The sequence below is a fragment of the Rhinatrema bivittatum genome, chromosome 10 (genome assembly GCF_901001135.1).
Source record: "Rhinatrema bivittatum chromosome 10, aRhiBiv1.1, whole genome shotgun sequence".
Taxonomy (NCBI): Eukaryota; Metazoa; Chordata; class Amphibia; order Gymnophiona; family Rhinatrematidae; genus Rhinatrema; species Rhinatrema bivittatum.
In genome coordinates this window covers 104,650,303-104,678,250 of record NC_042624.1, presented here as the reverse complement: position 1 = coordinate 104,678,250, position 27,948 = coordinate 104,650,303, and the positions used below count along the sequence as shown (strand labels likewise).

At 42.9% G+C, this 27,948-nt stretch overlaps 1 protein-coding gene across 1 annotated transcript; it reads right to left on the bottom strand.

Moving 5' to 3' along the window:
• Positions 1 to 10: 10 nt before the first annotated feature.
• On the bottom strand, positions 11 to 27,177 carry C10H1orf87 (chromosome 10 C1orf87 homolog). The gene is made up of 12 exons (XM_029618632.1): positions 27,094 to 27,177; positions 26,301 to 26,449; positions 25,896 to 26,055; positions 19,849 to 19,986; positions 18,566 to 18,829; positions 15,904 to 16,025; positions 14,657 to 14,798; positions 13,190 to 13,287; positions 11,313 to 11,383; positions 5,432 to 5,487; positions 3,046 to 3,229; positions 11 to 755 (listed from the first exon to the last, which is right to left on the bottom strand). Exons 2-12 carry the CDS (start codon positions 26,393 to 26,395, stop codon positions 595 to 597), a joined length of 1,491 nt encoding a protein of 496 aa, XP_029474492.1. The 5' UTR covers positions 26,396 to 26,449; positions 27,094 to 27,177; the 3' UTR covers positions 11 to 594.
• Positions 27,178 to 27,948: the final 771 nt, after the last annotated feature.

The window sequence follows — 27,948 nt, the reverse complement described above, 5'->3', positions numbered from 1 at the left end:
AAACCACATTTAGAAACTTCTTTACTTAACTTCTTGCCAATAGACACAGAATGGAGACAAAGACAGTACAAAAGGCCCAACTTAATGCTGTACTTATAAAAGGCTTACCCCTCTTAAGTAAATACCATGTCACATGCCCTATGCTAGTGCTCATTTTTAACATGCTTTAGTAAAAATGTCTGTATTAGTAAGTAGCTGAAAATTACAAAGTAGGAGAGTGGGAGGGATGGAAATATCATTGATGTCTTTTGTTAACCTATGAAATCATTTGAAAACAAATTCATAGAAAAGCAGGTGAAAGTGTGTGAGCTTGCAGATTTAGAAGCCTCATGTTGCAGGTCTGCACCTGGACCAAGTTCATAGATTTTTACCAGCGCTGCAGCTGCAGTCTTGCTGTACCTTGTGGTAAAATGTTTCCTCCAGCCAAAGTGTCCAGTTATGGGGTTTTTTTTTACTGCTTTTTCTTTGAAAATGGGAGGAAGCACACTGCACGCACAGCGCAAGATGTGCAACAGCCGGCCTCCTGGCGATTTAGCATGAAGTAAAGCAGAGGATAATCATGGCGCATTGCCCAAGTTAAATGCAGAGACTCTTTTATAGCTCCTTTAGGTACTGAAGCATTGGCCTCAACATCACAGTTTCTCCAGAATGGAAATCACGAATCGCTTGGTCAATTTTCAAAGGGCTTAGTCGTAAATCAAAAATCATGTTGTAGTTCTGAAGCAGTCGTTTTGCTCTTTCCTTGTCCACCATGCCTAGAAAGAAAAAGAAATATTTTACTGATCTGAACTTTTAAATTTGCTGTCAGCTAAGTGTATGTCCCGCTTATTGTGCTATTTCATTCACTAATGCTGACCCATTGGTATCGTGATCCTATACTGCTCGAGGCCCAGTTTCAGCTGAATAGTGTATCCACATCTTGACTACGCAGGGCGAAGGACATGGCCGTAAAACACCCTTCTCTTCCCCTTCTTTCCCTCCCCTCCCCTTGTTCTCAGCCATCTCCTTCCTTTTCCCACCACGTCCCCTGAAGACAACTGCTCCTTGAAGCACCAGTGGCCCATGCAGCTCACATGGTACTGACAGCCAAGCCCCGGATTTAGGCAATTGCAACACAGGTGCCATATTTTGAAGGCGCCAAGTATCCAGGCCAAAGAGGGGTCCTGCTTCTGCTTGCTTTAGGACCCTGTGCCTCCACGGCACTCTGCCTTTCCTTGAATCCAGCCCTGCTCTCTTTGTGCAGGGCATCATAAGGGTACTGGGTGAGCTTCCAGTTTGGAGTATCTTAGATCTAATATAATGAGCCCAGCAACAGAAGAGAGTTGGTACTTTTCGGGCCCCTCTTCATTCTGGGTATGGGAAGGGGGAGGGGCTCGTGTGTGGCGCTGAACGGGACCGGTACAGAGCAGAGGTGTCAGGCAGTTACTTATTTGATTCTGTAGAGGGGATCCAGTTCCAGAGATGCAATGCAGGCTCAGGGCCAGCCCTCTCTCTAACTCAATGCCTTGGAGCCATCCCGCAAGTCCCTGTGCCTCTAAGGGAGGGAGCATCCCATCCAAGTCACCCCCCCCCCCTCCTCCCTTTAAAGACATAGGGGCTTGTGGGGCAGATCAAAGTGGCATTCAGGGAACTGGCACACGGGATTGGGGCACATGTGCCAGTGCCTAATGACCAACCCACTTACAGCATGGGTACCGCATCATATAAGACATTTTTTTTATTGTAAAAATAAATCTCTCTGTGCTTTATCATCTTGATTAAGCTTCGTGATTTGCTTGAAAGATATAAAGGATATTATTTTTGTCATGCCCACTCAGGCATATCTTTTCCCATTAGTAGCAGTAATACACAGGATTGCAGATTTAGTTGGTGGCTAACCATTAAGGAAAATAAAGCGATGTTTTCAAGCTTTTTGTGTGCCATGCTTTAATCCTTCCAGTGTTACCTATTATTATTATTTAGAGAATATGTTACAGTATCTACAGGCTGAAGTCATTGAGGGTTGGATCCTCATAGATACAGACTCAAAGCATGCAGTAAAACTGGACTTATTGCATGGCACTGATTTGAACTGAAGTAGCAGTTGTGACAATGCATAGTTTATGTGTAACAACAAGATACTCTTTTCTTTGAATGTCTTTCTGATGAAAAGAAGGTTGCTAGGAGAGAGAACCTATGCCATCTTCAAAGCTACATCGGAACATTCATTGGTCTTATAAGGGAATCACCTCTGCACTATTCTGTTGCTTTCCTCTTAACTGATTTTGAGGCCGACGTACTTAAGTGTGCAAAACTGTGCTAAGACCACGTCGCCCTAAAATTACAGAAAGTCCACATAAAAGCCTGAATTTTAAAAGCGCTGTGCACGGTAAAATCAGGGGTTATGTGCGTGGCCGGGCCTCGCGCGTGCCGCGCACATTTTAGAACAGGCCCAGCCTCGCGCGTAACCCCAGTATGCACAGAAGTGCCAGGCATGTTAAAAGGGGAGGGCCAGGGGTGGGTTCTGGGTGGGGCAGGGGGGCGGCCCGGGACAGCACCATTAGACGCTGTCCCGGGGAAGATCGCGCCGGCAGCCAGCCAGCACAGAGTTTACTTCTGCTTCGGAGGAGCACTTAAGTATTAAAAAAAAAAAAATTGGGGATAGATAGGTTTAGTTTAGGGGTCAGGGAAGAGGGAAGAGGGAGGAAGGATAAGGTTAGGGTTAGGGAAGTTCCTCATTGAAGCGGACGGTGAGAGAAGTGGGCAAAGGCTCGATCACGTCACCGCGTGATTCTTTTAAAATTCCCCCCCATGCGCGGAGGAGGCCATCTGCCCGCACATGCACATGCGGACATTAAAATCCAGTGGGAATGTGTGCGCGGGACTCACATTGTATAACATGTCAGAGCATTTTAAAATCTCAAGTCTTTGTCCCAGTTGTACTGAAATTCTGCTTTGGAGTTCTTGGGATGAAACCAACAGGACAAACCAGATCCCAGGAGAAGGATATTTTTGAACGTGCGTACAATGCTTTTCCACTGGAAACAATAAAAACGTAGACATTACCTGTATTTCTTGTGTCACAGAGCTGAAGCGCCTTTTCCACTTTCCTGAAGCGGTCTATCCAGGCCTCCTGCTCCTCTGAATTACTAGTGGGCTGGAAGACAGGCTGTGTTGCACGTCTTGGTTTCCCTCCAGATGTCTTAGCTGCAGATGTTGGAATTTCAGTAAAACGCTCCTCTGCTTCCTTCTGCAAATCATATTAATGAAAGAACATGTGCTGACATTTCATATTTAACCATGAATTATTTGTAGAAGGAACAATGCTACTGAATGTTATATTGGGTGCTACTACACCATACAAGGTAGAGACACTGATTTTGCTGAAGAACTTTAAGGAAAAACAGGTGTAACCTGACTCAGGTGACATACAATGAGCTGAGACCCTCACGCTCAATACCAGGACTAACTCTTTGTCCAAAAATGTCCACTTTCCTTAAGCCATGTAGAGTGGATTCTCCATGGGGGGAGGGGGAAGCATTTACCATACAGGCCCTGGGTATTGTGTGTGTCTGCCTTCAAGCGCACAAGAACCAGAAGGGCACGCGAGTGGTGTTCCAGCGCACAGTCTTTCATAGGGATGCTCAAGTCAGATAATCTGCCACAGAATACACTTTCTCCTTGATAACTCCAGAGTCCATAAATAAATATTCCAAACATCAACTGTGCAGTCCCTCTTCTCTGTTACTGGGGTCCCAGCTATTTTCCTCTTGAAATTAGGAAGTCTCAGGACCCTGTACATGGATGCGCCCTCCAGTTTAGAGTTCCCTGTTTGGTCCTTGAATCTGATTTTTCCTTCTGTTTGCATTCCTCTCTTTGTTCTCTAGTTATTCTGGCTAGGTACCTCTTTATACCAGAGAGGTATCTGCTGTAGCTAAATACTTTGAGGGTGTCACTTCTTCTCCTCTCAGGCTGGGTGCCGGATGGGTACCCTCCCCTCAACAAACAGTTCTGCCGGAAAGGCACAACTTCTCTTTCCTCAGGGGGAACCGAGTGAAAGACTTCAGTTCTCTTAAGCACTAGACGAGGAAGGCTGGAAAGAATTCCTTTCAAGTGAAGTTCTGAATTAAAGAATCTTCTCATTCTCTCCCCCCCCCCCCCCACCCAAAAAAAACAAAAACAAAACTCAATTAGAAAGTCTTTCAAATTTCAAAAAATCCTTATCCCACTGCATTGGGCCTAAAGTTTCTCCAGAAAGAAAGAGAACTTAAAACAAAAATAAATACAAGACCGGCCCTAACTCCTGCCTGCTGGACTACCAACTTAAAAATCCACAGCTCCTCTAGGGCTCTCTGGCTGATTAGGTAGAGGAAAGAACCACTGCAGCAGCCTCACATGGGGGGTGTTGTGGGACAGATGGTAGGTTCCTCTCTCCTTATCCAACTTCAGAGCTCTTCTAGAAGGCCACACCCACCTTCCTAGGGATCCCAGTGGGCCCCTCACAAGGACATGCGATGACAGTGCTGTATCTAACACTCTCACTCTCTTGTATTCCACAGAAAGCTAAGCTAAATAAAAAGGAAAATTGCACTGGAGCTCATTTTTAGTTAAGCGAATTCACTATGATACAAAACTTGTTATAAAAGGGAGACCACAATCTGTTCCCAGTCATTTGTCTGAATCCCTGGAAAAAACATCCAGTGTTGTGAACCCCTCATTCCAGGGTGCACAGCACAACTTAACAGCCTTCAGATTTTTGGGAACACTGTGATATCCCCGGTGATCCCTTATGAACCCCTAAGGACCAATCCCAGGGTGGGGTTACAGGGCTGTCTGGCTGGAAGCAGGTATGCAAAACTTCTCAGCTTGCTTGGCTGGAAAATAACACAGCCATCGTGGGCAGAGCCACGGTTGGTTCTTTTTTTTTTTCTTACAGCCTAAAGCAGGTAAAATACAAAAAAGGAGAAGCTGAGACTCTGTTAAGCAGACTCGGGGCATGGGCCCCGTGTGCCCAGAGCTAACAACACTCCCTGCGCAGAACCAATTTTGCGCACACTTATATGCATGCTTGAAGGAGGCCTCCCAAGCAGGTGGAAATGTCCGCACACAGGCTGTACAGGGGTACGCGCATGCCCACTCATTTTCAAAGCAGACGTAACACGCGTAGGTCCGCTTTGAAAATGAAAGCTGAAGACTGCGTCTTCTTTCTACGTGTGGACTTCAGCCCTACATGCAATGCAACCATGACAATAAGCATTACAAAACAATCACGCCAACTGCCCTTTTGTTGGCTTCAAGTTAGCGATTCTACAGTGTCTTCCAGCACATCAGACACTGGCTAATGTGCTGGAAGACATTGCATGCGAGAGGCCACCTGCATAGCCTCGGTATTGCACATCCGCTGCCTCGCATCACCCGTAGTCCTGCCAGGTCAGCACTGTTGAATTCTTACCGTGTCAGGATCCTCGCAGAGCACACCCGCAGAATGGGGATTCCTCTTCTCTTTCCCTTAAAGAGAAAGTAAATGTCTTCAAAATCTTCTTCCATTCAGTCCTTTTCCTCCCCCCTCCCCCATAGGCCTTCCCTTATTTCTGGTCAACGTATAAAACTGATATAAAAATAAACCTGAAATTGGAATTGGGCTTTTCAAGTCTATTCTTTTCCCCTTCCCTCACTACCGAGATTTCTCCCTGCCAAGCCACAACTCCTAAATGAAAAGGCCTAGACTCAAATTTAAGGATCCGTCAAAATGCTTGTGGGTCGGCTTGGTCACACAATTTTGCGCCTATCGCATGCAATAGGAAAAGGGGTGTATTTTATGGTGATAGCCTATTTATCACAATGTACACTATCTTAGCACTTTGCATAGGTATTACCGCAAAATGAATTAACTTTTTCACACTTTGCAGTAAGCTATAAGGCCCTTGTAGTAGTTAGCTTTTTATATCTCTATAGGAGGCCCACCTAGTAACTCGAGGTGAGGTTTAGGTAGTAGTGTAGGGGTTAGTGGCCACTTTTACATGCAGAGTGAGACGTACAAACAGAACAGTGCACTCTTGTGAAGATTTGATGTCGTTCGGTAGAGAGTCCATCAAGTTAGGTTGAGAGAACATTGTACAAATCTCATCTCTGGGTGAGTTTCCTCACTTCGAAGGACATCAAATCTTCCCAAGAGTGCACTGTTCTGTTCGTACGTCTCACTCTGCATGTCAAAGTGGCCCCTAACCCCTACACTACTACCTAAACCTCACCTTGAGTTACTAGGTGGGCCTCCTATCTCTCTCTAAAGCAGTAGTAGTGTTGTCAACAAATGCTTCTGTACCGCCGCTCATGATAACATCACAGCGGTTTCCAATATAAAATCACATCAGGGCCTAACATATGAAATACATTACATTGTTTTTTTCTGGCTCAGACTCTATCTGCACCGGTGCAAGGATATTCCTTTTTTATCTGGGACTCCGCTAACATTCCCTTCCAAACTCCAGCTGTAACAACCGCATCTTTAGAGATTTTTTTCTCAAAGATAGTTATATTGCTCTGAGTTCCTAATTGTTCTGGCATGCTGTTCCAGGCATTAGGTCCTGCCACCGAGAAAGCGCGCTCTCCAATCTCACCTAAATGTGCATTTGTAACAGATGGAATTGCTACTAGAGCCTTATTTTGGGAATGGAGAGATCTAGATGGAATGTACCCTCTCAGTGCTGAGCCCAACCAGATTGGATTTTTGCTCAGCACCAGGGGAGGGGTGAGGCTGTAACCAGAAGTCATTTTTTTAGTTTGTGCCAAGGGGGCCTACGGCCTCTTCACTAAGGTCTGCCCCCCCCCCCCCCGCTGGTGGACATATTGATGATGTCAGAGTAGTGAGTGGGCTGAACCATTTGCTGGGGTGTTGCCCTCCAGGAGTGGCGGCCAGGGTGTGGGTCAGAGACTTTAGAGAAAATCCTAGTCAGAAGGGGTTGCGGGGAGTGAAGGAGGTCAGTCTCCTGTCTCTCCATAGGAGTTTGGGGAAGGGGGAAAGTCCACCTTCTGTCCTCAGTGCCTCCAGAGTGCAGCAGTCATGCTCTGAAGTCCCTGTTGTGCTGCCTCTGTTGCTTCACAGAGAGGCTGACGTAACCTTGGAATACAACTAGATACTAATTTATCTTTAACACAACATGTTTCTTATTTAGTAAAGAATTCTTTCTTTAAACTACATACGTTAAAAAGATTAAAACCATTATTATTCAAATTTGAATTTCAAACAGTCCTCCAGTCTATCATTTTTGCTGGTTTGGACTATTGCAAGTCTTTTTTGGGGTTTACCTGACTCCACTCTAAAACCCCTACAGCAGATTCAAATCTCAGCGGCTTGATTATTGACAGGCTCACCTATGAGACATCATATCTCTCCCATTTTATGTAATTTACATTGGCTTCCTATTAAATTCCATGTGAAATATAAAGTATTATCTTTAATTCAATCTTTAATACATGATCTGGAATCAACTTGGCTCTGCACTACATTACGACTATACAAGCCAACTAGACATCTCAGATCGGAGAATAAATACTTGCTTGATGTTCCCTCAGTTAGGCTGGCGAGATTAAATATAACAAGAGAGAGAGAGCTTTTTCGGTGGCAGGTCCTTTGTTATGGAATTCAATTCCCAATACTTTAAGGCAAATTACCAACCACAAAGAATTTAAGAAGGCAGTAAAAATGTATCTTTTTAAGATAGCCTTCAGAGAACAACCCGGAAGGATTGGTTAACACCTAAGAGTCACACCATCTGCCTGTTAGTCAACAGTCTAAGGTGCATACTTGCAAAATAATGACAAAAATTTTATTTTATTTTTACTTTAAAATTTCTGACTGTATCGTTTTGTGGTAAAAATAGTATAGTTTCTTTTAGAATTAGGGTTTATAAATATACTTTGTATTTTTTTTCTTATCTGTTTTTTTTATTTTTTTTTTATTTTTTTATTCTATTTTACTAATTTTCTACACTATATTTGTTTTAGTTGATTTATGTTTAATTATTTATATATATTTTTATTTTGTTTTTGTTGAAATTGTTGTGAACAGTTTTGGTCAAACTGTGTTTGTGAAAGAAGGTATAGAAATATTTTTAAATAAAATAAATAAATAAATATGGCTCTGCAGGACACACAGTTTTACCCACAGTTGTCTGCACATTCACTGCTGATGCAGCAAGGAATTTTGTGCAGAAAAAAAAATGTGCACGTAAAATTTCACTTTGGTAAGTGCCCTCTCGTGTAAAGCCTAAGCTAATGAAGGCATTAGCCATCCCCACCACCAACAGGCAGGAAGGTGCGTAGGCTGAGCAAGTGTTTTCTTAGCATTGGAAACTTAGCTCCTAATCAGAGGCGGAGCAAAGTTTCCAGGGTTAACGTTAGTCTATGGGCAGAGGCTGAGTTCTGGTGCCGGGGCCCGTAGTCAAGATTTATGCAGAGAAAACGTGCTTTTTGCACAAAGTGCATGTTTTCTGCACATAAAACAGAGGCGGGAAGGCGGCTTTTCCTCTGCTCCTGTGCATTCTTTCCCTGCGGTGCCAGAGGTCGCATCTTGCTCCTGTGCGCAGAAATTCTCTCCACCTTCCTCCCAACTTAGAGTTAAAGTGTGCGCTCAACCTACGCAAAAGACTGAGTGCACACTTTAACTCGGGTTTACGTGCTTTTTTTTAACTTACTATTTGCTTATTTCATTGGGAGTTTAATTCTTTTTTTTAACAAACAAACTGTGTGCTGACTTTCAGAGCACAATTTTTCCACACAACTTTTTTTTTTTTTCCACATCAGGCCCAGAAGTAGCTGCTCCTGAGAGATCCAGCCATGGAGTGGTGAGTATCCCCATTCTGAGTAAATAACTCTCTGGCTCTTGGTCTGTGGCTAATGGGGAGGGAAGACCCTGAGCCCGCTTCCGGTGTGTGAACGAACATCTATTCAGGAGTAGCAGGAAGTGAGGGTCAAGTGCCCATCCTAGGGTGCCAAGCAGTGTGGAAAAGGAGAAAGGATTAGAAAGTTGCCCATCCGGTTCTCTGACCCAGGAGTCTTGAGGAAGGAGGAGAAAGATTTCGGCATTTGGGAAATCAGGTACCAAAAAAAAAAAAAAAAAAAAGCCCAGCACCAGTACAAAGAAACCTAAAATGCAGAGAAGGGAAGCAAGAGGTGCCATGAAGATCAGAAGCTCCTATTCTGTTTGTGATGTAACTTCTCAACTGCTACAAAGATGTTTTAATTTTGCAGTTCTTTTACTTAAAAAAAAAAAAAAAAATCCTCATTGTAAAGACTTTTTTTTTTTTTTTTTGAAACACCAAAACATTGTGTGCAGTGTCGCCTTGGAACTGTTTCCATCTGAAATGCCTCGGACCTTGAAGGTCAATCCTTCCTCCTGTCTTCAGAATCCAAGCCAGTGTTTGGGCGAGTCCAGGGGCTCGGCCCTGATATGGAGGGCTGACCTCTCACCTTGAATAACCCTCCTGACCTTCTAAAGAAGGCAGCATGGGTTACCACAGTTTTTGTGACAGGAGCTTTGTTCCCTCGCTGCAGGACATGGAAGCCTTTGCATAAAGGCAACACCGTTTCATGACTGTGCAAGTAAAGTGGCTTGCAGACGTTTTGGCTTTTCTAAATGGAGTTTCCCCTGTTTTTGCCGATTCCTTAAATCTGGCCCGTAGACTTTGTGAAGACTGTTGAGAGCCAAGTACAGTGCTAGAAGATGACATAATTTACACACTGAGAAGGTAGCACTCTTTGATGGTGTTGTTGCCTATTCAAAATACTTATCCTTCCTCTTCCAAAACTGAAGGTGTTTTGATGAGCTCTGGGTCAGCAATGACTTGCTTTTGATAATGCTTCCTTAATCTCTCTCTCGGTTAATGATTCCAAGTGAGATGGCAGTGGAATTTATGTGCAGCAGGACAGATTGCTGTACACATTTTCAAACGACGGGCTCAATGAATATTCAGGAACAATAAAAAGGGGGGGCTTGCGGTTCGCCAGACAGCTGGTTTGACTGCAACCAGATGGTTACAGGTTCAAATCCAGACTTTGGAGCCTGAACATGTTCCAATGCTGTAAGATGTGCCATCTCTCACATTAGCAGGGGCACACCACAGCCATGATTTTGATGCCCAAATTCAAATTTTGATCAGCAAGAGAATATTAAAATATCCCATTGTAAGACTACTGGATTAGCATAGTGTTTGGGCTGAACTCCTACAAGCCATCCTTCACTCCTATTATTCGAGGAGAAGAGAAGGAAACAGTGTCCATTGAAATAAAAAATATGTACAGTGTAAGCAACCATGTCCCATATAAATATTCAAACTAAAGAGAGAGACATTTCATAAAGTTCACTTTCCGAGGGACAAGAGCAAATAATAAAGTCTTGGTCAACTGGTGGGGGTCTCAGTGAGCTGGTGCTCTGAAGTATGCGCACAAGAAAGTATTTTCATAAGCGAGAGACACCCATAGACATCAGCCAACTTTATAAAAGTCCGCACATTATAATTATTTAATGTGTAGAGCATATGCGCATGCTTTTATAAAATATTTATATAAACCATGCAGATCTCTGCATTTAAAAAAAATGTGAGTGTACTGAAACATTCGGGCATTCGTTTGGGGCAGTGATATGCAGTATTTTATAAACTTCGCCGCTCCCCCTGCGCGGCTTTTATAAAAGGCAGGTGTAACTTTACTTGTACCTTCTTATGAGTGTTTGTGCTGAGTTATGGGCACTATTGAGCATTACCCTCAAAGACCAAATTTAAGGATCAGGCTAAAGTCTCAGAATGCTTTTCGTAGAAGAATCTGCTTGCACAGTTTTCTTCTGCAACGTATTCCCTTCCAGAATTTGCAGGAAATTAAAGCCCCTGGGACAAAAGCCATGCTACTTCTCAAAAGTGTCCAAAGCATGCTTGCATGGTTTAGTTTTCCCCTTACATCTGGTCCTCGGATAATCTGTGTTAACAAAGATGAGCTCTGGTTTGGCCTTGTGGCTCAGGTCACAATTTTGTGCACCTGGGCATAGAAGACTCAAGTATGAGTCTGCTGTTCCAGCAGGGTTGGCTGGGGTCAATGCCACCACTGAGGTCAAGCACTCCAGCCCAGAGATGGAGGGAAGATGAAGAATGAATTATCCCCCACACCCCATTCCCCACCCCATTAAGGACATATGTGTTGCTGGGGTAAGCTGCTTGCGATAAGGCCAGGAAATGGGGGTGATCTGAAAGGAGAAACATGAGGAGGATGGAGAAATGATGCCCCGCTTGTCGCTTTATGATGTTTATCTAGGAGGAGGAGAGTGACAGGACCGGTGGACTTACTTGCTGGAATAAGCAGAAGCGAATTTGCATCAGCCTGAGCTTTGTTCAGTAATTCGACAAAATTATGCCACCTGTACAAGAAGACATTCTGGAGTGAGGCACAGCAGAGACATCCTGGAAGCAAAACCGCATTATATCCAGACAAGTGACAAGGTTTATCCTAACCTTCCCAATCCTCAGAGCTTTATTCAGAAGACATGCAGCAGCCCTGGGGTTTCAATCAGGTCTTATATGATATGCAATCAAATAAGAATTTCTGTTTCATAGAAATCTAGAGCCTGAGGACAGATAAAGCCCATTTGGCCTATTCAGTCTGCCCATCCACATCTCCTGCTCAGTTGTATAGTCCCTTTCTCTCCCCCAGAGAGCAGCTGTGCTTGTCCCTTGTTTCCCTGAATTTTGTGATACTGTCCTTCTCTTCACCACCTCCATGCATCTATCATGCTTTCCAGAAAGAAATATTTCCTGAGTTTATCCCTTTTCGCCCTCATTCCATGACCCCCTCGTTTCAGAGCCTCCTATCCATTGAAAGAGACCTGCTTCCTGCTCATTTACTCCTTGGAGGGTATTTAAATGTCTCTATCATAGCTCCACTTTCTCTCCTTTCCTCCAGGGTATAAATGTATAGATCTTCAATTCTATCCCTATATGCTTTATGATGAACAGCATTTGCCATGTTAGTAGTCTCCCTCTGGTCAGACTCTACTCAGTTCATATCCTTTTGAAGGTGTGGTCTCCAGACTTGTACACAGTACTTCAAAATGAGGTCTCACCAGAGACTTGCCCAGTGGGAGTGTTACCTGCTGGTTATTACTTTCCAAGCAGCCTTCTGGATGGTCATCCCCAGATCCAGCTCTTGTTTCGAGCAAGGAAGAATTTCCCCTCCTATATTGGGCGTTCCCTTGGAGGTTTTGGAACCTAAACGCTAAACCCTGCATCACTTAGTATTAAATCTTAGCTGCCAGACTCTTCGCCATTCCTCATGCTCCACTAGATCCCCTTCTCATGTTTTCCACACCTTTCAGGGTGTCTAGCCTATTATAGATTTTGTATCATCGGCAAATGGGCAAACCTTTCCTGAGAGCCCTTCCACAATATTGCTAACAAAAATGTTGAAGCGAAACGGACCAAGGACTGACCCCCCCGCCACACACCACTGTAATCCCTCTTTTCTCGTCTGCTTTTTGTCACCTCCCACTCAATCTGTTTATAACCCAGTCAGTCATTTTAGGGACAGAAGATTTATATGGGTGAAATGCTAGGCAGGTAAAAATGTCAATTTACCGTATTTCCTCTTTGAGGCCAGAATCAAGAAAATGGCTACATTCTATTTGAAGCCAACAGCAATTGATTTGTCAGCATGTTACTCTTCAGTCAAACTTAATCCACAATCTTTATTAGGATTTGAAACTACATTGTGTATATCGTTTCATGCCATTTTATTTTGAATAAAATGACACCTGCCCCCACAAAATTTAGGGTTTTTTCTTTTTTTTCTTTTTAGTGCACACTAATTCAACATCGTGCACACTAAATTGAAATAACACACCCTATTTTGAGTTAGTTCGCACTAAAAATGACACAAATCCTAAAACGAAAATTCTAAATGGAACTAAAACAAAACAAAACAAAAAAACAACATGAAATATTTTGCTATGCACACCCCTAATCCTTACAGGTTTATATTTTCTTTACATATGTTCTTATATTCTTACTACGGGTGCCTGAAGATAGATAACGTGGCATGCTATATCGTGCCACTCAACTCTGCAACTTGCTTAGAAAGAGAAAGAAAATCACCGTTCCAATAACTAATGATGAGTAAAGCAGCAAGAAGAATGAAGAATGAATATGTGAGCAAAATGTAAAAAACCTACCGTATTTTACCTCTTTCATTCAAATTGTTGCTGTTAAGTACAGCTTCAAAAAGTGAATGAGGAACAAGCAGCCCATGCTTCTGACAGATAGCTTCAATCTAATGAGAAAAGACATTTCAAAATGTACTAAAGGCTTCAGAAAAGCATTACCTGTCTGAATGACATCTTGTAGTAAGGGTGGTATGCCATAATAAATACTAAGTATACTTTAAAGCCCTGGAGCAAAATATAAATGCCACAATTTACTGTATCAAGTATTATTATCATCAGTGTTGTCAGATTATACCTGGAAAATACCTCTCTCTCATTTACTTACATAATTAGTTTGCAAATGATATCCTGACCAAGATGTCTTACGTTAAAAAGAAAACAAGCATAACGGATTTGAATAGGGTGCCAGTATACAAAAATATACAAGGGAAAGCAAGATGGATTAGATAGGTTTCTGAAGGCAGAAAGAGGAGGGGTGGCATCTTGGACATGAGAGGGAAGTTTGTTTCTGAGAGCAGATGCCAGTGAAGAGAGAACTCGGAAACCTGACGTTGCCTGCCTGGTGTGAGGGACAGGGAGGAGATGATGCCTGTGTATGATTGCCGGTGAAGGGAATAAGATGGTACATAGTGGGGAAGATAGTTTGAAGCCAGCTTGTGACTGCACTTATAGGGGGGGAGGGTCCAAAGTTTATCTTCTCCCTTTTCGTGGTGACTCCAGACAGCCGTGGAAGGGTCCCTGCTTGCAGGAAAGGTGGGACACCTGATCTAAGGTGCATCCAGCGATGCTTTTCCGACAACTTCCATAAATTACTTTTTTCTTGTGCCATGCTGCCTCAGAACTCATCACAGCAGCACGCCTTCGTGGTTTTCAGAAAAGTCTTAAAAGGTAATTATGACGCTTCAAATATCTTTTCAGAAGAATGAATACCGTCTTGTCGCTTAACACTAGCAATTTACACAGAATTAAAAAAATATATATTTTGTTAGGGATTATTCCGTCATGCAATGCTTTGCTAGTCATGCTTAGGATTTTTTGAGAAAGTTTTATAAAAAGACAACTTAAACTATTTAATAACTTTTCTATATTCACATTACCTTTGTGCAAGTTTGTTTTAGTTTTTATTTGTTCACCATACAGTAATATAGCAGATGATGATTAATTGGTCCATCAAATCTGCAAAGTTGTTTCTGTCTAGCTTAAGGATATTTCCCAGTTGTCAACCATACAAGTTTGACCACCTGCAGGATAATCACTTTTTATTCAAGTTTCCACATTGGTAGCAAATAACTCATACAGAACTTAGTAAAATGGCAATTGAAATAGATAACATAATGCCTTATTCAATAAAGATTGTTTTCTATTGGCAAAGATTAGAGAAAAATCATTTTTGGATAAGGCTCGTTAATTATTGCTGTGGTCAAAAAGCACGCTTTGTCTGTGAACTTGTCACTTTCAGATCTTGGACATATTTACCTCACCATGTGGGAGAAGACCAGAGGAAGCTCTATCGTTAGTCTGGAAAGCCAGTTTGATCTTTTCGATATCCAATAGACCTTCCTGCTCCTTTAGAACTTGCTTCAAAATCCATGATGCTCCCTCATCTTTAGTTGAAAAGCTGGAAAGTTAGTCAAAACAAGGTTGGAAGGGCAAGACTATAACATAAAGATGACTTTAGTTCATGGGGTAAAATTGAAGTCCAATTATGTTAAATATTTTTAGATGGTAAAAAATGCAATGTATTGAAATTTGGAAGTACAGTATTTTCAGAATAAGGAAATCAAAATAGTAATCAGAATCAAATGTTTTAAAGAAAATATGATTTTATGTATGTAAATTGTAAAGATTAACATATTTTTGTAGCAGTTTGTGTAATGGAGGAACAAAATCTAGTGGATAAGAAGAAGGTCAAATATTCAATTAGGAGATATAGGATCTGTCTGATTTATCAAGTTTTTTTTTCCTACTGGCATGGAATAGGGCTACTGAAAGTAACTTATCTTAAAATGATCCTCACATATAGAGACTTTTGGCCTGGATTTATCAAAATGTGGTAGCAAAGGGGGTGTGGTTTATGCAAATATTCAGTTAGCACAAATTGTGGTAGCATTATTGGACTGTGTGATAGGTGCCAGGCCTGTTATATTTCCTGAGTGTGAGAGAGAGAGAGAGAGAGAGAGAGAGAGAGAGAACCTGGCCATAATGTCATCTCCCTAGATAGGTATTTGTATCCCTATGATAGGCCCACCTAGTAACTCGAGGTGAGGGTTAGGTATTAGTGTAGGGGGTTAGGGGCCACTTTGACATTGAAAATGAGACGTACGAACAGAACAGTGGTCTCTGGTGAAGATTTGAGGACCGACGGAGAGAGGAAACTCACTCCAAGATGAAAATTGGGCAATGTTCTCTCCACCTAGCTTGATGCACTCTCTACCTGGGTAACATCAAGCTAGGTGGAGAGAACTTTGCCCAATTCTCATCTTGGAGTGAGTTTCCTCTCTCTGTCGGTCCTCAGATCTTCACAAGAGACCACTGTTCTGTTCGTACGTCTCATTTTCAGTGTCAGAGAGGCTCCTAACCCCCTTTATTTGATAATACAGAATTACATTTTTTAACTACAGACAGAGTGTGCATTACTGTTGCTAGACCTAGATTGAACTTCTGAAATTAAGAAAAAAATGTGAATACAAATGTATTTGATATAATGAAAATATCAAACAAACTTTTTTGGGGGATCCATCAAAGTCTGACTGTCCACAGGAAGACCAGAGGCAATTGTCTTACTAATTTGAATTTTGCTTGACAAAGATAACCTCAAAAACTCAAGCAACTTTTCGTAATTTACCTAGAAGAAACAGAAATAGGTATCACACCATCATGCAGTGCAAAGACTAAAGAACCAAAAAAGGTTGTCCCTTCTAGGTGTTATTTCCACCCAACTCTATCACTAGACTGCCATTTCATTCTCTTTTGACCAAAAATTAGCATTTTCCTACAACTGCTTCCTAAAGACTCTCTTACTCCAGTGCATTTCAGTAACAAATGCAGCTTCTTTTTCTCATCACTCTTTCACCCTTTTCAAGTATTGACAGGTATAATCATATAAGAGTCAAGCAGAATGCAAAACTCTAGTATTAGAGTTTATCATTATTAGCTATTTCATTATATTAAATTGTACTTATGTACTGCAGTTACTTCAAGCAAAACTTTAACACAGCCAACTCAAAACCCATGTATAAAATGCCTCCCTTTGGCATATTCCAAATAATAAGGAGAGGTAATGGGAACCACAGGGAAGAACTCAAAATAAAAATAAAAGAACCTTGAATATGTTATGTATACCTGAGGCATAATCAATTACATCTGTGGCTATCGGCTAAGAGGTCAATAATGAAAGCCTTTGTAAGTGGAACTTCTGAATTGCACACACAAAAACTGAGATTTGAATATTTTTCTCCACCAAATGCATACATTTTGTGTACACAATTTTTTTGTGCATGCAAAATTTACTCATGTGATAGCACTGTCTGGATAAAGTTATGTGCATAGGTCTGGATGTAAAAATCAAAGTCCTAACTTTACAAGGATAAAATTGCACTTGTAACTTTATTTCAGTATATCCAGTGGGAGACATAAGAACTATTGACTATCATGGACAAGTTATGCATAGAACTTTTTCCAGATAAATGTGATGCTTGCCCAGGGCTGGATTTAAAGTTTAGATACCCATAGTCAGAGTGTGCAAATCCCATTCCTGCTAGGAATCATTGGAGGGTGCGGGACCCCATCCAGATCTTTCCCCCTTCCCTTGGATTCCTGCATCACGTCTCCTCTCATCTCTGGGCTTGCCGAATCTTTCCTCGTCCTCCGGGCTGCACCAGGAACTTCAGCTAAACTCAGCACAGGGCCTGTGGTGTCCCTGCCCCTCTCACGGCTTTCCCTGGTAACAGGAAGCCCCATACTGGAGCAGGGAACAGGGCTGCAGCTGGGAGGTCTGTGAGCACACACACTGAAGCCCGTGCTGAGTTTAGCTCAAGCTCCTGGTGCAGCCTGAATGAAAGGGTCGGCAGGCCTGGACAGTGGTAGCGTCAGCCATGCTCCAGCGCCTATCAAAGGCCTAGATTCATCATTTTGCTATAATTATAGCAAGCATAGCACCCGCGGTAAAGAAAGGGGGGTGTGGCTAGGCAAATATCCCAGCTCCCGCATCGCATAGGTATTTACCGCAAATTGTGATCGCAATGTGCAATATTATCGCTATATGGGGTACCGGCCAAAAATGTTTTTACCACATTTTGCGGTTGAGAGAGGGAGAGAGAGAGAGAGAAAGCCCAATAGGTCATTTTACTATTTAGACCACCTCAGGATGGCGGTTTGGGGGTTGGGGTAGGCTTCGGGGAGCACTTTTATATACACAGTCATAGGTATGACCTGCAAAGAATACATCTCTGAATATTTTGTGTCATTTGGATTGCTAAAAGGGAAAAGAATAGTAGATTTGTGCAGTGTACTCTCAGCCTAGCTTAATGCACTCTCTAGATAGCTTCAATCAAGCTAGACCGAGAGTACATTGTACAAATCTACTTCTCTTTTCCCTTTCAGCATGCAAAATGACACAAAATGTTGTATTCTTTGCAGGTTGTACCTCTGACTGTGTATGTAAAAGTGCCCCCCTAAGCCTACCCCAACCCCCACCCCAAGGTAAAAGTTCCCCCTATTGCAGTGGTATAAATAGCAAAGTGACCTATTAGTCTTCATCGGCATACGTTAAGGCCTTATAGCAAAATGATGAATGACCCCCAAAATTTGGTACCAGCATCAGTTGCCTACCACATTGCTTATGCCTAAGGCCCGCGCTAGCCATTTCACTGAATATTGACCTCATAGTAATTATTAACATCAGGAGTCTTTGATTTTAACAGGTAATGGGCTGAAAGATGCCTTTATGGACAAGCTTACATATTCAAGGCTGGTGTGTTTTATCCTTTGGTATAATGCTAAAATGTATGGCCTTACTATGGAGAACTGAGCATTTAAATTAAAAAGTTATTTCTCTAATCTCAAGATCAGTTGTGAGTGACATGCTTCTTGGACGCTCATATTTTTCTGGGGCCTATCAGAGAATGAAGCTTTCCGATAGGACTCGGCAGACTGACAGAGTGCTTCTAGGCGGAAAATGAGGAGTCCCCATTACTCATGAATCCCTAAATTATAGAGAAAATGACTTTTCTTGCCCAAGTTATTAGCCCCCCTCAGAAGGGTAAGTTGTGCTATATTTCAGCTACATACACTCCAGTTATAGACAATTCTCAAGTCAGCCAAGAGACCAGTACATAAGGACCAACGCTGGTATGTTTAACAAACAGACTCTCCAGAGGACCATACCAATTCTGGATCATTTGTCCCGTTAAACCTCTCAAGAAGCAGCTTCACAGTTGGCGAGTGGAGAGGGAACTGATGCTTCAAGAAGAGATGATTAATCTGCCAGCGAGGAAGAAAACCAGACAAGACGGGGTCTTGGGTTGTGATCTCTGCTTGCAGGTCGTCTATTGCCTTTAAACTGAATGGACGCAGCTGGAGTTCCTTCTTGACGGCAGAGAAAAGACTATCAGCTTCACTGGCCGGGCTAGGTGGTCTCTGAGAGACATCCTGACAAAGGCAAAAAAGGACACGAGCTAGATTTCTCACACTCTGTCCCCAGCAAAAAAAGAAAAATCTAGCCCTTAATAAATGGGGCTCCTAATTGTACAGCCTGCTTATCAGCATGCATTGCCTAACTGAAGACTGCAATGAACCAAACGACATTGTTATTTAAATAACACCATTGCGTCTCTAAAACACAAGGAGGTAAACTTAGCAAAGGTTTAGGTGCCTTTTCCATGGCTACAAATAAATAGAATGAATCTGCCGTATCGACCTAAGTGGATTTTTAGCTAGCAGAAAGTACCCATCTGTTTTCATATCACGGATACTTTGGGCCGCGTTCCAGGAATTGGAAGAGGTGGGGGGAGGAAGGGGGAAGCGATATTTTGGCGACATGGTTGGAAACCACACCCGTATATTTCAAGTAATAAAGTGTACTTGTGTAGGAGGCATGCTGCTAATGCCTGCTCTTTACATCCTCATTTAACACTGGGTAAATGGCCACATGCGCCATACAACAGGATGATCTTCAAAACACAGCGTAGGCAGGTGCCTTGTGTTTGAAACCTGTCTGGGTTTGTGCAAGCTAAAAAATACGTAAGTACATTATCAGCTACGCAACTAATTGAATATTTTTCTCCAAAGGGCCCTACTTTCAATAGTGTTTTTCCATAGGTACAAATGTATGAGCCTGTTTTGAAAACAAAGTTGACGACAGTTCAATGTACGCTCCTGAGTTCATTTATAATTATTTATTAGTTGTTTGCTATTACTATCAGTTATTTTTGTTATTATTTGATGTTATTATTATTGTGACGCTATTCTTTGAATGTTATTTTAGCAATTTGTATTTAACCCAGATATTTATCTTCATGGATCCCAGTTACATTTTAACCTCTGTTCCATGTAATGCTCTTATGCAACTTCTGTTTCAATGTAAACCGATGTGATATGTACTTGTTACATGAACGCCGATATAGAAAAATTCAAAATAAATAAAATAAATAATATTTTGCTAGAGGTACCTGCTGCTCTCCTGGAAGCATTTCTGCCTGTTGTCTTGATTGATGATAGTCAATGGGAAGGTTCTTGACATGAATGAAGGACAAAGTTTGATCTCCAGATGGGGCTGTGATGCACTGAATATTTGGCCCTTTAAAAACCTTGGAACATGAAACAATAATCAGGCAAAAGGGATGCACTCGCTCTCACATCCACATGAAGGCCATGATGCCTTTTATTCACTGACCTGCAGAGTCGCCTCATTCCGACTCTGGCAACACTAGTGGTAAAGGCAGCAGGGTGTGAGGGAGCTTGGGCTAGGGACTGGGCTAACCCATGCACCCAGGTCCTGCCTCACACACGGAAGCCTGGAGGGGGCATGGCCCGGAAGCCTGGATTAGCTCAGTCACCACTGGCCCTCCTTAACAATCTGCTGCCGCTGCAGTCACACTCAAGACTGACAAGAGCGAGATCCAGGGAGATGGGGAGAGAATTAAAAAAGACCCATGGTGGGGATGAAGGCAGGTGGTGAGGGGGGGGGGGGGGGTGAAAAGAAAAAAAAATCAGTGGTGTGACAAAGAGATAAGAGAAAAGGTCGGGGGGGGGGGGGGAAGAGGAGAGAGAAGGGGAGACAGAAGGCTCATGGAGAGGGCTAACAGGAGAAAGAAGGTCCACGGAGTGGTGGCAGAGCCTCTGCAAGGATATTAGGTGCCTTAGGCAAATCTTAAAGCCTTGTTCCCTCACCCCCTGGTTCACCCCACACCCAAATATGCATTTATAATAACAGATTTTACATTAAGAGGACATTCAAAGTACAGTTTCCTAAGGTAAAAATATAACTTACAACATATATATTACATTTACAGGCACTGCAGTACACCAACCAGAAAACCCTGCTACAATGCAAGAAAGACACTTGGAAACCATATGGTGTTAAGCCTATTGTAACACGTGATGGATGTGTGCTTGGCCCTCAGAAAGCCATGAGTAAACTGAATTACACTTACATTATAGTAAACCTCTCATATCAAAACAGCACCAACTGCCAGCACTGAAACAGCAAAAACCCTGACCAATGAAAAGGCAATATTACACCAGGCTCTAACACACCTAACATAGCTCCTATTATGAAAACAGGAAAAACCAAACTGCTATAGCTCCTTACACAGAAACGACACACGACGCTAGCAGAATACCTCAGGTTTGGTCACACATGAACACAGAGAGACCCTCACCAAATACAGAATAAAGAGGCCCTAAAGACTAAATAAAAACATGCTGACAAAAACTGGAAACCACAACAAGCCAGATTCTGTATGCAGCACAACAATGGAAAAACAGAAACATTATCATTCCTCATAAAATATTAAATAAAAGAATACAAGTCTACCCACTTTCCAATCATGGGAATTTTTGATTTCCAGATGCCTAAGATTGTTGTAGATTAGCTGGTGGGTTGGGGAGGGAAGGTTGTTGTGCACAGACTTTCTCCTCTCTCTCTCATATACCTACCTACACACACATACATGCTGTTACACACACTCTCACTTTCACACACACACACAAATGCCCTCTCTCATATACACATGCCCATACACACACACTTTTTCATGCATACACACACATGCCTTTCTTTCACTTTCTAACAAACATACAGGCTCTCTCACACACATACACACACACAGACTCTCTCTTTCTCTCTCTCTCTCACGCTCTCACACACAATAGGCTCCCTTGCTTTCTCACTCCGGGCCTTTCCCTGTCTTCTTCCATGGCAGACAGGATGAGCTTTAGTCTTGGGCCACTCTCCCAAGCCTTCTTCTTATCACTGTAGGTGGGATGGGATCTGCTCACGGCCCTGCTGACCCACACGCCTCACGTTCTGCCCAAGGCCCTGCTGGGCTGCATGCCTTATCTTTGGCTGTGGGTAGTAGAATGGCCTGGAACCGCAGGTCCACTGGACTGCTCTCCTCATCCTCAGCCACAGACAGGATGGGCTGCACCCACTGCCGCACTGGGCCACACGTCTCGCAGCCTTTTGTCTTGGACCACTCTCTTCATCTTCAGCCATCGGTGGGATGAGGTCTGCCCACAGCCGTCCTGGACCTTCTTGTTTTCACCGCCTGTGGCCTCCTTATCTTTGACTGAGGGCAGGGTAGGCTGGGCTACACGCCTCATCTTCAGCCCGTAGCTCTGCTGGACTGCACACCTCATCTTTGGTCAGGGGCAGGATGAGCTCCACCTGCAGCTTTTCTGAGCCCTCTTGTCATCTTCAGCTGCGAGCCGGATGTGCTCCATCTATGGCCCCACTGGCCCACTCTGCTTTTTGTCCTTGGTCACTGACCGGGGAACTCGTGCTGGGGATTTTGCCACCCTCAATGGGTTGGCGCTCCAGACGACTGCCTAGTTTGCCTAATGGAAGTGCCAGTCCTGGGTTGGGGGAGGAGAAAGAAGGTCCTACTGATTAATAGGGGCAGGAAAGAGAAAGGTCCACAGGGAAGGGAGCGAGAATATCCAGGTGGGAAGGTTGGGAAATGGAGTGACCTTTACAGCTGGATTATTTTGACACTCTTGCCATACAACCACACTTCACCAGTCATGATGGCGACATGCAATAAAGACCCTAGGGCTCATTTGCAAAGTGTTAATGCCGTAATATATATTTACAAAACAGTACTAAAGCCTTTAGTGCTGAAAACAATGCTGTCTTAAAAAAAATATATTTGGACTGAGTAGTCTCCTCAGTCAGTACCAGTGCTGAGATTCTTATGTCGCAAGCCTTCATTCACAACTACTCAGGGGATTTTTCCCTGTGTTAATAGAGCCACCGTCTCAATATTTCTAATCTGGCCACTGATGCTGGGTGCTGCTTCTGCAGCATCCCCCAGCCCAGCCAACCCAGGGTCTGGAAGACCTGAGTTGGGGATCAAACTGGGGCCTGTTTGGAATGGAGGTGCACAGACCTGCCACTGATTACTGGGCCAGCCTAGCTGCTGCTTTGCTGCCTGTATTCTATGCCTCGCCATTTCAATATGATACACACAGTTCTCATGATGTGGAAGGGAACTGCACGAGAAGGGAAAATCTCCCCCTGCTTATTCAGTGAAATTTGTAGAGAAAATGACCACCAGCATCCGCTTCAGGTATTTAGCACTTTAAATCTAATCGCAGCTGAGCAGTTCCTCAATTTTGAAAATGTATTGTTTGGACTAATGGTTGCCTCACAAAACTATCCACATTGAGAAAATCTGATAATGGGCTTCTAATGGGTCTTTTTTTTTTTTGGTTTACATAAACTATTTTCCCGGTCTGGCGGAGCCCAGTGACGACCCATTTAAAAATGGTGCACGAGTTGTGTCGTCCCTTGTGATGTATCTGACTCCCTCTAAGTAACCGCGGAGCTCATTTTATGGCTCCGGCACGGTGCACCCCATTTCTCTGCGTACCCCAATGCTCCTGCGGTAAATGAGCCCCCCCAAGACTTAAACACAAGAGTAACCACATGGTTCTGAGCGGCTTGTTCTCAGTGTCTCAGCTAGCTTTATACTTAGCTGCTGTAAGAAATGTATGGGGATTTTTTTTTTTACTAGTTGGGCACCCTGTCATCACTCTCCGAAAAGAATTTTAAGGCACAAGATGTCGCACCATATCAGTTCCCAAATGACGGTTTGTTATGAAACACTCCCATGTGTTTGAAGGCTGGATTGGCTGACACATTGCCTAAAATTCAGTAAAGAATCAGTTGTGTGTACAGTCTGTTTATTTATAAATATACATCTTCTAGCTCAACTATAAACTTCCTAACAAATTCTGTTGGATGAAACATTTCAAATTTCATTCTTTTTTTTTCTTTTTTTTTTGTAATCTAACCCTAACCGGTGAAAGCACATCTGACTGTGAGAAGTTTAGAGCCATTTACTATGACTCCGGGGGACGGCACAGGCATATACTGTCTGCAATTTATATATTACCTCTAGTGGGCTGCATGATTCTAGGCAGGGATGAAGTCCTTATTAAACATCCCCCACCCCCCACGAAGGTCTTAATCAGACCAAGCAGAGAGGCTGCTGACACCAGGAAGATCAAGACGTTCAAAATGCTTTACTCTTTACTATAATTGCAATTTTTCTCCATCGTTACACGCGTTGAGCATGGTACACTGAGGCGGGAAATAAGAATAAAGTTATTATGTCAATGGCAACCATAGGAAGATACAGAATGTTACTGCTCCACTTGAAGATTGTGGCTTCCGCTTTATTATGCACACGAATAATAAAATTATCAACAACTTGCCTCAGTTATAACGGGAGATAAAAGGACACCTCGTTATTTTGTCACAGATGGAATGAAACATTGCAGTTCATGTGCAGCTACTCCAGACCCACAAAGGGACGGGTGCCATGAGGCACTTCAGTTACCTTTTTTTGGACGTTTGTATGCACGTGAGCCATCCCTAGCTCCTGAACAGTGTTTGCTTTACCTTCTTTCTAATTATGCCAGTGTGTTCTTTTCCCTACCAGGAATTAAACAAAAAATAAAAAAAGATTTCTCTTTATTTTTTTCCCTTTTCCCCTTAATGGTTCCTATGGGGGCTGGGTCATAGAAGCACTGGGAGGATATTTAAATGAGGCATTCTGAAGTGTTGGCAAGCATCTTTGGCTTCTTGCCCTAAATCTGAGCTGCTACCATGCCGGGAGCATGCTCAGTGGGCTTCCTCCATTCAGTTCCAGATGTTGGAGACACCAGGAGAATGACCTTGCATATCAGGGAAAGGGATAGAAGAGTCAGGTGCATTACAATGATGCTGATAATGCATTATGTGATTCAGAGCGGGGGACCAGTCTTAAAGCCATCATAAAGTGGTAAAGTGAATTTATTCAGTTCTCATGGTATATGTAGGGTTTCTAAGCCATGCTTTTTTTTTTTTTTTTTTAAATAGGATATGAACATTTTAGTTTACCAAAGTCAGCATTATATTTTTTTAAGCTGAATTTTGGGTAAATCGGGCCTTACCTGCAGGAAAATGCCTGCCCAAATGGGTCTTTATTGCTTTAAATAATATGAAAAGAAGGCACCCACCTCACAGTTCCAATTCTTATTGCAACAGCTACCTCAAAAAGGACTTACTCTCAACCTTTCTGAGCCACTTAGGGAACACAGAGAAAATTAAGCCAGGCAGAAATCATTCAGCAATATGTAACAGCATTAATTAAACTAAGCTCATTTGGAGGTTTTTTGTTTTCTTGGTTTTAACTCTGATCACATTCACATCACTATGGATCTTTCATGCAGAGAGCTAAGAAGAGTTTTAAAGTACAGCAAATGCACAGAACTCACTTTTGGGCAGATACACTACAGTGCACGCCAACGGAGCGGCCAACGGAGCGCACTGTTAACCCTCGATTGGACGCGCGTTTTCGACGCACTAGCGTTACCTCTTATTCAATAAGGGGCCGAAAACGCGCGTCCAACCCCCCAGAACCTAATAGCGCCCGCAACATGCAAATGCATGTTGATGGTCCTATTAGGTATTCCCGTGCGATTCAGAAAGGAAAATGTGCAGCCAAGCCGCACATTTTACTTTCAGAAATTAGCGCCTACCCAAAGGTAGGCGCTAACTTCTTTGGGCACCGGGAAAGCATTTTCAAAACTGCTTTTCTGTGCACCTCTGACTTAATATCATGGCGATATTAAGTCGGAGGCCCCGAAAGTTACCAAAAGTAAAAAAAAAAAAAAAAAAAATTTGAAGTCGGCCCGCGGCTCGCAGGTAAAAAATCGGACGCTCAATTTTGCTGGCGTCCGGTTTCCGAACCCATGGCTGTCAGCGGGCTCGAGAACCGACGCCGGCAAAATTGAGCGTCGGCTGTCAAACCCACTGACAGCCACCGCTCCGGTCAAAAAGGAGGCGCTAGGGACGCGCTAGTGTCCTTAGCGCCTCCTTTTACCTGCTTTTACTGCTGCACCTAATTTGCATACTGAATCGCGCGCACAGGAGAGGTTGCCCGCTCTCCCACGACTTTACTGTATCAGCCCGATTGTCTTCCAAAAATCCGCTGTTGCTTGCACTTACTTGTGTAAACTTGTGCTCCACACCTTTGTCCTGCTCCTCATACCCTTGTTTATTCTTGATTTCTTTACAGAGAGGATCTACAGAACTTTGACCCATTTGCCTTTTAATGCTTGGTACCTGTTCTGCTTGAGTGTCATTTTTCACCCACTGCTTTGCTTTGCTATATAACAAAAGGAAAGATTAAAGCATAGGATGGAACATGTTGTAGGTAGAAAATAAGGACAATCATGCAGCAATATTATCCTGATTATGAAATTGGTTTCTAATAGTCTGAACAAATATACACAAGATGACTTTACCTACAGCTGTTTCATTTGAATAATACCAAATAAACATTTAGATTTAAAAATTATATATATTTACAAACAAAAAAAAACCCAAAACAACTCTGAATATCAAACTCACATTTCAGGTTTTTCCACAACATATTGTACATATTTGCTTCCAATGATCTTTACAATTATTTCAGGAGTTGCATCAGTTCCAAAAGGAATATCCATGGTTGATGAAATGGTCCACAGCTAGAAATTCAAAGAATCCATTCAAGGCTCCACCTAAGGTTACAATCAAAATTTCCTTTCAAAAGTTTGCAGCCGGCTGCTTTTCAGGAGCAATGTGTTCCTGTTGCAATTAAAAGTACAAGTCGGAGCTTGGTTCTAGAATTGCGTTAGCAGGCGATGTAGCCGTGCAAAATATTTCAAACGACATAAATGCACTCCTGCAGCTTAATTTGGAGGCGCACGAAAGATTACAGAGCTAGGAAAGCACATCTTTGTCTCATTTAAACTGTTACACAAGTATACAGCTGTTGGTACAAGATGCGGGATTGTTTTGCTGCTAATTTGATTTCTCTATTCGAGCTCCCTTCACTCCAACAGACTCAAAAGTAACTTCAGTAGGCATGGCTAGGCACCACAATTCTTGTATACCGTGCAGAGTACAAAACTATAAAAGTAAAAACTCTATAACGCAATTCAATTAATTGTTCTTTGGTATGCATTGGTAGTTGGGGCTCTGAATGATTTATCATGCATATACTTATGCCCAAATCTAAGTTCCAGGCAAGGTGAAAGAACCTATCAACACAATGGGTAATCGAGGTATCAGGATTCGTGATGATCAGTTCTAAAAATACCTCCCCCCCGCCGGAAACACCATTTCCCATCAATGCCCGGAGAAGCCTGAACTTAATCCCTACCCAGATCCGCTGATCCGCTACTCCAGCCGTCCCTCGATGGCTTTTACAAAGCTCCTCAGCAGGGGCAGCAGCAGGTTGCAGGACCTGGAGACACCGGGAAGCTCGAAGGTGTGTTCGGCTGGAAGGAAGCCATTGGCTGAGGCTGGGGGGCGGGGACCAGAGAAGAGCCCTTCTGGCCAATCCTCTTCTCCAGATTGCCGGGGAGGCGGGGAGGGGACGGGCTCTGGGAAGTTGTTAAGGACGCTGTCGCCTGTTGTTGGGCGGATGCGGAGAGCCAATACGAAGGCAAACAGAAGGGCTGCCAATTTCAGCACCGCCTAACTTAGAATGACCACCGGTACTTCCAGCTGAGGAAACACTCGGTTAGGACCACGGAAAGGTGGGAGGATAGGACCCCCCCCCCCCCCCCCCATTAGATAGAATTATTTGGCTTTGCCACATTGTCCTAGTACATCTAGGGACCCTGCCACTTTTTTTTTGTTTTGTTTTGTTAGTTGCTTTCCAGAAAACTCAATTAATTAACGTCCGGGTTGGCATACTCTGAAATACATGGGAGATGATCATGGATTGGTTGGAGTAAAAGAAAAGCCATAGATTTTAGGGGCATTTTTGGTACTCAGTCTAAGAACATAAGATATGCTATACTGGGTCAGACCATGGGTCCATCAAGCCCAGTATCCTGTTTCCAGTAGTGGCCAATCCAAGTCACAAGTACCCAGTAAGTACCCAAACACTAAATAGTGCCAAGCTACTATTCCTTATTAATATCAGTTTTGATTAATAGCAAAGGTTATTTTCTAAATGCTCAAAAAAGATGACGATTTAAAAAATATTAAATTAAATGTATTTAATTTG